The 10035-nt window shown below is 43.4% G+C and overlaps 1 protein-coding gene across 8 annotated transcripts in view; it reads right to left on the reverse strand.

The window, feature by feature from the left end:
* SLC35E3 (solute carrier family 35 member E3) overlaps positions 1-10035 on the reverse strand; it is a 34976-nt gene that overhangs the window by 13871 nt on the left and 11070 nt on the right. For 3 of the 8 annotated variants that reach the window (XM_035002186.1, XM_035002183.1, XM_035002184.1), the window contains 2 exons: positions 7477-7559; positions 1904-3985 (listed from right to left, as the gene is read on the reverse strand). The exons of 1 other annotated variant lie outside the window; for it this stretch is intronic. In XM_035002186.1, coding sequence (XP_034858077.1) covers positions 3799-3985; positions 7477-7559 — 270 coding nt within the window. In that variant the 3' untranslated portion in view covers positions 1904-3798. Of the gene's footprint in view, positions 1-1745; positions 3986-6610; positions 7560-10035 lie in introns of those variants that run through there. 4 more of the 8 variants (XR_004678720.1, XR_004678721.1, XM_035002185.1 and 1 more) reach the window with 4 other exon arrangements.

Here is a 10035-nt window from a genome sequence, read left to right on the forward strand (position 1 = left end):
AGGTGTCCCTAAGATTTTATTTATTTATTTGGCAGAGAGAGACACAGCGAGAGAGGGAACACAAGCAGGGGGAGTGGGAGAGGGAGAAGCAGGCTTCCCGCCGAGCAGGGAGCCCGATGCGGGGCTCGATCCCAGGACCCTGGAATCAGGACCTGAGCCGAAGGCAGACGCTCAACGACTGAGCCACCCAGGCGCCCTGATTAACATTTTTTAACTGGATGTCTCAAAGATGCCTCAAAATCAAGATGGCTATGTATTAACTCATCATCTTCCTCCTTCCCTTGCCACCCCTTGTCTTGTGTTTCTTAACTCACAGAATGGCACCATTCTCTCTCAGCGACACCAACCAGATCCAGGAATCAGTGTGATTCCTGACTTCACCTCCTCCGGTGCCCTCCATTTCCAATCCATCTCCAGCCGGGTTGATGCCATCTACTAAATTCTCCTGGATCTGTCCACGTCTATCATCTTGCCACCGCCACCAGCCCTCCAAGCTATCACATCTCAGTACAACGTCTCCCAGATGGTCTCCTAGCATCCCTCCGGTTCGCCTTCATTAGTTTCAACACAAAGGGGTTGACTGCGACAACACTCAGAACACTCCCTCTTGCTCATACTAGATTCCTAACATGCCTGCAAGGTGTTCTATGGTCCGAGGCCAGCCTTCCTTTCCTCTCATGCCACACCATACCTCCCCTCCCTGAAATGTAGCCTCTCTATTCCGTCCTGTTAGCAGTTCCACTCATCATAATTCCTCCAACCAATGGGCCTTTGCATGTGCTATTCCTTTTCACCAGAATGCAATCCCCTCCCTTTACTTATCTAACGTCCATAATTCCATCAGAGCTCAGCTCAGTCATCTTTTCCTTATGGACACCTTCACTGACAGCCAATTCTGGGCCACATTCTCATTATATGCTCTAGAGAATTATGTTTTTAGCATTTATCTGAATATGTCATCATAAATACACTTTGTTTTTATTTCATTAATGTCTATCTTTTCTACTAGATAGAGGTTTAAGATCATAGGGCATACAGGGCTGTTTTGGCACAGGGCCTCGTAGAAGGTCTGGCACATATGTTCAGTAAACTTCTGCTGAGTGAATGAAATTATCATTATATTCCTGAGCTTAGCAAGTATAACCCAGTTCAAGTTTGGAAACAGAAATGCAAAACAGAAGATATCTAATAAAACTGGTCTCCATTCTTTTAATCGACTTTCACCTTTGGCCATTCTGTACATTCATACACCTAACAACTATTTACCGATGGAGTCAATGTGGAATGTCCGATGAATGCTGTTGCTTTTATTTTTCAAAGATTTTATTTATTTATTTGTCAGGGAGAGAGAGCACAAGCAGGGGGAGCAGAAGGCAGAGGGAGAAGCAGGCTCTCTGCTGAGCAGGGAGCCCGACGCGGGACTCGATCCCAGGACCCTGGGATCATGATCTGAGCCGAAGGCAGACACTTAACCAACTAAGCCACCCAGACACCCCAAAGATTTTATTTTTTTTAAGTAATCTCTACACCCAACATGGGGCTCGAACCCAGAACCCCAAGATCAAGAGTTGCATGTTCCACTGACTGAGCCAGCCAGGTGCCCCTGGGTTATTTTAAAATAACATGAGAATTTTGTTTTATTAGATTCTACACTTTTGGGAGCTGGTCAGACCAGCATTACCACTGCAAATACACACAGATGCTATCCTTCTTTCACTGGTTCCAAAAAGTTCTGACACACAACATGAAAGTAAAAATATCAGGTTCTCTTTATTTGTAACAGATAAAAACTGAAGTTCGGCCATTTAACATAGAATTAAAACCCAGCACAGTTACATCTGTAACAAAAGGACAGTGGGTGTTCATCCACGGCACTGTTTCTGGTTTGTTTCTGTGACTGGGCCTGGTCATTTCCCCGAGGGATTTCCTTTTCAGTGCGCAGATCATCTTCAGGACAAAAAACGTTGATCAGACTCCAGTTCCAGTACATATTTTATTCACTTCTATATACACATACCCTTACCCTATCTTGCTCCAGTCTTTTTATTGCATTCCTATTGACAGCAGTCATTTATTATAACCCGCCCCAACATTGATTATACCCCCCAAGTATTTATAGTTAAAAGAATTTCCACATAGCACAAATCAACTCAGCTGTCTGTGTGCAGAAGTCATATAATCCTCACTGCATAGAAATACTTTTCTCCAGCTTTGGGGAAATAATTAGATATTAAACACACACAGAGAACATTTCTTAGACAAACATAATGCCTGAGACTCATCTGGTAAGACAGATTGCTTCATAATTCTTAGCACAATAAAATATATCTTTAGAAACTGAGAACCAAAGAATATTTAAAACAAAAACAGAAGATCACACATACTGGTCACCTGATAACTGACCGATAGTTTGAAATTCTGTCAAAACAGATTTTCAGTGAGGCTTTTCCTTTCAAACAGGCCAGGAAAAAAAAAAAAACCCTAAAAGGTCTATTTTTTATATGTGGCTCTTTGTCTTAAGAGTTGTTTTTTCATTTAAAGTTTATATGTAATATTTTTAAAAGATTTATTACAAGAGGGACTGTCTCAGTCAATTTATCGTGAGAAGTTAACAACAGCTTTTAATGCTCAACTATCAAGAAGCTGGAAGGCAGAAACACATTTTGCAAGGAAATGTGTGACACTACATTTCCTTAAGTGGAAACCCTGTATTTCCCTTGTAACCTAATTTTTAAAAATGATCCTTTTAAAAACTAATGGAACTGGGCAAATATTGACTATTTTTCTACTTCTCTTTAAAATCTTTCCTCATATTTTCACCAAGCTTCTCCTTAATGTTTGGATAGTATTTGCCCTGACTTGTTGCATGAAAATCTTCCTCAGCCACCCTAGAAAGAGAGTTCACTACAAAGCCTTTAGTGCCAAAGAAAGCTCCAGGCCTGCCTCCAATGTGGGAGGCAGGGGGTGATAGCAGGGAGGTGGTAGTAAGAAATGACCAACATGAAATGCTCGACAAGGCCAACAGAACAGGATAAGACACCTGCTCAGTTCCATGCATAGTCTCCTCTTTGGGCCATTTAAACATGCAGCTATTGTATTTTTCAATGTCACATACAGTTTCTAGAGTTCACTGAGAGCTCAGAAACAAGCGGACACCTATAGCAACCGTAGTTTTCTGGATAATGTGTAACTTCTTGTATCAATTTTCTACTGGAAATATGGTACTTTTAGATTTGGATTTTCTCTTAGGGTCTTCTCTCCTACACCTTGCTTTCTATGACTGATATTTCATTTCTGTAAGCGAAATAAGCAGGAAGTTGTACTAAACCAACTAAAAGAGAAATGCTAGATTTAAATTCTGACTTGAACGCTTTGGCTGAAATTATAAAAGAGCTCACACTGGGGGCCACCTATGAGCAAGCAGAGGAGTCCTCCCTGCCCTTCCTTAGAAGGGTATGGACACCTACAAACCACAACACATTGGTAGTACAGTGATCTGGATCCCTCTGTCACTATTATAGAACTTCAATTTCATGTATTTTATTTGGCATAATCAAGCCATCCTAGAGACTTCATATAATCAATCTTTGAAAAGAAGCAGGGAGCTGTGGTCTTAGAGGTACTCTAAAAGAGAAAGTCCTATTTATGAATAAAATGTCCTTTGTCCTACTTCTTGCAAACCATCATTCAATGGATTTTGCAATATAATTTTTTCTTCCTCTTTGAAAGTAACTTGCACACTGAATTAACACTTTTTTATCTTCTTGGGGTGGCTCTCTTTTCTCCACCAAAACCCAATTATGGACGCTGTACCAGTTTACTCTTACTTCCTTCCTGTTCACTGAGTTTCAAATGGGTATAGGCGAGAATGCCAAATAATGTGCATAACATGCCAAGACCCTGGTTAATTGACAATGGATCCTTAAATAAAACATATCCTCCAAATAAAGTAATGCAGAACTTGAAGTGTCCAAACATGTTATAGCTGAGTTTTTTGGCTAAGGATCAACAAAACCAACGAGCTAGATTGTGATATCCACACATTCACACACACACACACACAGAGAAGGAAAAACAAGCTAGATGTTACATTCACACACACATGCACGCCCGCGAAGCCTTCCCGTGGCTGGAAGAACTGCAGGAAGCACCGATTGAGTCGCGCCCGCGCCCCCTGCCCCCCCCACCCCCGCCACCATATGAGAAACAAGAACTTTGGTCTGGGTCGATCCTAGTTTTCTCAGTAGGCTTCAGCAATAGTGACGGGAGACTACCTCAACTATCTCAACGCTCTCTCTCCAGAGAAGAGCAAAGGGGCTATGCTATAAGGTTGGAAAAGGAATTCAGAACAAGGCACAGAGAAGCTGTTTTGCCCAGCAATTTATGATTATGTTTTATAGTGCTATTTCTAATAAACTTCCCTTGGCAAATGAGGGAGATGTGTGTGGCACCAGATAGCAGACTCAAGGTAAACACATCCAGTATGCCTCAGTTTGGGAGGGAAAAGGGGCAAGGGGGGGGAGTGAGACTGAGCATCGGTGACACGCTGGGCGCCATGCTACCTGCGTGTGTCACCCCCTGTCATTAAGCATGACATTTACCCTCACTGACCGCAAGCCTCCGGCTCTGGCCTCCGCCGGCTCCTCCGGGGCAGGAGAGCGCCGGCCGCGTCACCAGGGGACCTGCGCTCGCCGGACCCACTGGACGGGGTTTCCGAGAGACAGAGGCCCGTCCCCGGGACGTTAATTCCACCCATTAGTAGACACGCTTCGTTTCCCATGGTGGGCTATCTCAAAGCACACTGGTTCTAACACTTCAGTGTTTCTTTACTCCTCAGCCTCTCTTTTAAAGTAGTTCATGCTCTGTGGAAGGTGGTTATACGAGAGGGAAGGCAAATTGAAAGAAAATTCTTCAGTGAGGTAAAAAAAAAAAAAAATACATACACATTAAATTCAATGCAAAAGGAACGGTCTATACCCGGTATCTCCAATTCCCCTCTCTGCTCCAGTCAGGCTTTCCCCTCGACGCTCAGGAAGCTCTTGTCAGAACACGGGCGCCCTCCACCTTCCCGCGCCCCCTCCTCAATTCCCAGCCTTCCTAGGCGCGACCTGTCAGTGCCAATCAACACGGCCTCCCCCGGGGGGGCCTGTACGCCTTCCTTCCCCTGCCCCGGCCGCCCCTCCTCGGCCTCCGCCGCCAGCTCCCCTCAGCTCTGGAGCAGCCAACACGGACGTGACCCAGGACCCAATCTCTGGGCGGCTCTTCTTCTCCTACCTGTTTGCTCGGTGACCTGCACCAGCCTCACCGCTTTAAACAGCATCTACGCAGGACACCTGACTGTCCCTGGAAGAGCTGCGGCTGAGACCCCGACCCGGAACTCTCAGGCTTGTTCTCCCCCAACTCCCCAGCCCCAAACCTCCTCCGGGCTGTCCTATGTCAGCTGATGGCAGTGCCATCCTACCAGGCAGGCGCTCAGGCCCGAGCCACGTGAGCCAACCTGTTCCCTCTCCTATTCTCCACCTCCGCCTTGTCCGCAAAGCCCGTTGGTGCTACTTGAAAACATACCCAGGCTCCAATCCTGGTACCAAACCACCATCCTTTCTGCAGCGCACTGCACTCTTTCAGTGCAGTGCTTCTCAACCGGGCTGATTTTGTCACCAAAAAGGTCTGGACACCTTTCTGGCCGTCGTAACTGGGAAAACGGGGCGCTACTGGCATCTAGTGGGTGGAAGCCGGGATGCTGCCAAACATCCTACGGTGCGCAGGACCGGCCTCTGCAAACAAGAACTGTCCAGCCCACAAGGTCAACAGCACTGAGGCTGAAACACCCTGCTTCAGCCTACTCTCAACTCAGTAGCCCAGAGTGATCCCATTAGAACATAGGTAAAATCATATCATTTCCCCGCCCCAAGCGCCAACGGCTTCCCATCTCGCTCAGGTACAAGCTCTGCTCAGCCCGGCGCCCTGTTCCGCTCAGAGCCTTACTATTCTCCACCTGTCCTCTCCCTGCTGCAACCACGAGGCCTCCTGGGTGCTCATCAGGGCCTCCCTGCTGCTCCCTCTGCCGGGAACGCTCTTCATCCCGATCTGCATGGGGCGACTTCATTTCCGCCAGGTCTTCACTCAGAAGTCCCCTTCCTGACTGCCCCCTCTAAAGTTTCAACCCAGCCGCCAACATTTCAGGTCCTCTTTCCTGCTTTCCTTTTTTTCTCCTTGGCACTTCACACTATCTCACACTGTACATGTAGACTTAAATGTTTTTCTTGCTTATAGTCTCCCTCACCAGAATTGAAATCTGGGAGAGCAAGCATTTTTGCTCACTACTGTATCTCCAGGACCCAACATACGGTAGATATTCATCATGTAAGCACTTATTAAGTCAATGCATGGTTTATAGTGGGGGTTCAATAAATATCTGTTGAGCGAATGTTCTTAATCAGGGCACATCACTGGGTGCCTTGATTTGGCAGCATGGTGTACAAGGTCTGGGACTAGACCGCGTGGGTTCAAATCTGGAAACCACACTTCTCAGCTATAGGACCGTAAGCGCGTTGCTTAACCTCTCTGCACCTCTGCTTCCTGCTCTGCAAAATACAGTGATAGAATTTACCTCACAGAGCTGCTTTGAGAGTTTGATGCCTGATACACCTGAGGTGTTTCTTTCCAACGTGCCTGGTGCAAAATAAACATTTATTAAGTGTTGGGGTTTTTTTAGAAAAATTATTTTTATTATAACTGTTGTTGGTATTTATTATAGTTAGCAAATAGGCTGTTTTACTTTGCTGACATCTCAGTTCTCACTCATTTAAATAAATCAGCACACTTGGATACAATGTTTCTAAACTACCTCTGATTTGGGGAAATCCTTTGCCTTTGCTTAAGAGTAGAGATGGAGTGAAACGAGAAGAGAAACAAAATGACAAGCAAAATGTTAAAAATGATTCAGACCTCTAAGGCCTGATTTCATTTCTTGATTGGAAGTGATACTGAGAAAAACAGGCACACCCATATCCAAATACGTACAAAAACATATTCAAACGTCAGATGTCAATGGTCTGAAGTTATCTTTTGTTTTTGGATTGGCTGTACCTGTACTTTATTACTATAGGGACTGCAAAGTGATTAAAAACCGTGGCATCCACTCCATTATCCACTCAACAAGTATTTATTTAATTCAACTATGTACCAGGCTTGGTGTTCTATGTTGATTTTGATAAGGGAAAAAGGTCACTTACCGCATAAGAAAATAAAAAAGTCTTCGTGAGACAGAAAACTAACCCATTTCCCTGGCTCACCTTTCTTTAAGTTTCCATACAGTCTAGTGTGGAAAGATATAGGAAAAGACTGAAAACTAGTCTAGCTACTCAGTGTAGGCCACGTAATAGTAAGTGCAAGGTTCCCAGAAGGAAATGAATGTGACAGAGTTTGGGAAAATATAAAAGACTATGCATTTGTGAGTTACTAGGAAAAGGATACGTGACTGGTGATGTGTTCCCAATGATCCAATAAATCGATAAGTTCACCATGAAAGCTATTACTCCAGAGAGCAGCACCATAAGCTACAAATAAACCCAAAGAATCATTAATGTAAAGCAGTTGTGATCATTATAGTCATCAAGTAAAAATCCATTTCATTAGGCATTTCTAAAAAGTTAAATAACCACCATTAAGAACAAGAGTTTTAAAAGAATCCATTTGAGAGACAGCAAGAATTGAGGGCAAAATAGCAGAATGAATAATATGCAGAAATATAATTTTGTCTACAAAATGCAATGGAAAATTCTCCAATAACATCCTGCCTGAACGTGAATTTCCAGGTTCATTTTTCTTATCCATCTGAAGAAAAATTATTTTGTAATTTTGTAAAATTATAAAAGTAATATATATTCCATATAGAAAAATCAGAAAATAAAGATAAGCAAAAAGAATGTAAGGACTTTTTATAATCCTAACCACCCACCACTGTTAATACCTTTGCACGTATCCTTCCAGATGTTTCTCTATTAGTTGCTCATATTTATTCTTATTTAAATTAAATCAGTGGGCATTCATTGGATATCTATAAAGCTAGGCCATAGCTTTTGAGGAACAGAATAGGGTCTTATCCTCAAAGAGCTTAGAAACCACTTGTGGACATACTAAAAATCATGATAATCATAGCTTGCACTTACACAGTACTTATTACATGACAACAACTGTCCTAAATGTTTTACATATACTAACTTGTTTAATCCTCACAAACACCCATGAGGTAGTAAACTATTATCCCTTTTTACAGACGAACAGAGAGAGGAAAAGCAACTTGCCTTAGATCACACGGTAATAAGTGGTAAGGCTGAGATTTAAGCCCAGGGCAGCCTGGTTCTGGAGGCCGCGTGTGTAACCCTCTCTGCTACGCTACCTCTTCGCCACGTGAAACACAGTGAGCTCAGGAAATAGATAAAAAGAGTCTTGAGTGCTGCCTCATGAACAGGCAAACACACAACAGGTTTTTTATGAATCTCTAGGCAGGAGACATCATTTGGAGCTCGGGGAGGGAGTGTTTGGAATTTGAATGTACGTACAGATTAGAGAAAGAACAAGGGGTAGGATTCCAAGCAGATGGAACAGTAGGGGCCAAAGCATGGCGGCAAGAAAGCACAAGACATGTGAATGGGACATGAAGAAACCGGCCTGGCTGAGAATGGGGGACAAAAAACCTCTGTGTGCACATAGCACATCTGTCCAAACCTTTCCCACTGCTGTATTTAAAAAGTTATAAAGTCATTTTCTACTTCTAAGATAAGAGACCTTAGTTAAAATATCAGTTATGATTTGAATTATTAAGAGATTTAAGTTTTTGTTTTTTTTTTTAATAAGTAGGCCTTTAATTAGTAAGGAGACACTTTTGACCTATAGGAGATGCTACATTGACCTTTACATACATTTTTTTTTTTTTTAAGATTTTTATTTATTTGACAGAGAGAGAGACTGAGCATAAGTAGGGGGAGCGGCAGAGGGAGAAGCAGGCCTCCTGCGCGGAGAAATTTAAATTCAAAAGAAAATATGTCCTGGGGCTTCTGGGTGGCTCAGTCTGTTAAGCGTCTGCCTTCAGCTCAGGTCATGATCCAGGGTCCTGGGATCGAGTCCCGCATCGGGCTCCCTGCTCAGCGGGGAGCCTGCTTCTCCCTCTTCCCTGCTCATGCTTTCTCTCTCTCTCAAGTAAATAAATAAAATCTTAAAAAAAAGAGTAAAGAATTTTAAAGAAATAAAAATAAAAAAATAAAGAAAATATGTCCTATTTGAAGATTCATTCTGTCCCCTGAGGCTTTTATCAGCTTTTAGATCACCGAGGTCACAGGAAGACTAAAGGAGCTGGGTTTGTGTCCTATTTAGGTAAAAACAGTAATGCCTCATTCGTTTTACAACAGTGAGGTCCGTTATATTTTCAACTAAGAGAAACTTGTTCATTAAAGACTTAAAAAACTGTTTCTAGAAGTATACCATTGTTAATTTTATTGAGTTGACAGAATGTTACACACGTACTTCTTGATGACTTGGCTGGTCACTGAAAACACAATTACGTGCTCTACTTTGAGGCAACAATGCCCTCTAGGGACATTAAGGAACGAAGGTGACTTGTTCTTATTCAGCGGACTCAGACTGCTATGTTCTTAGTTCCTCTGACTTTGGGGGGTTGCTTTTCTCTTCTTCGAATCTGTCAGGGGGCCTACTGCCTAAAGCACCCTCCTGGTTTAAGGGATCTGTGCTGCAAGAGTTTGAAGACCAGGTAACCAAGATGGCTAGAGCTTTTGTAAAATCAAGAGAAAATATTACCTGAGAGACGGACGAGTGATTTCTACTGTGGAAAAAAGGTTATATGCAAAGTATCTGAATTTGAAACGACCAGCATTCTGCTCACAGGCAGTAGAGCAGAGCGCTTAAGACTATGGGTTTTGAGGGCCCCTGGGTGGCTCAGATGGTTAAGCGTCTGCCTTCGGCTCAGGTCATGATCCCGGGGTCCTGGGATCGAGCCCCACATCGGGCTCCCTGCTC

This window comes from Mirounga leonina, unplaced genomic scaffold, assembly GCF_011800145.1.
Source record: "Mirounga leonina isolate KUSES-001 unplaced genomic scaffold, KU_Mleo_1.0 Mir_126, whole genome shotgun sequence".
Taxonomy (NCBI): Eukaryota; Metazoa; Chordata; class Mammalia; order Carnivora; family Phocidae; genus Mirounga; species Mirounga leonina.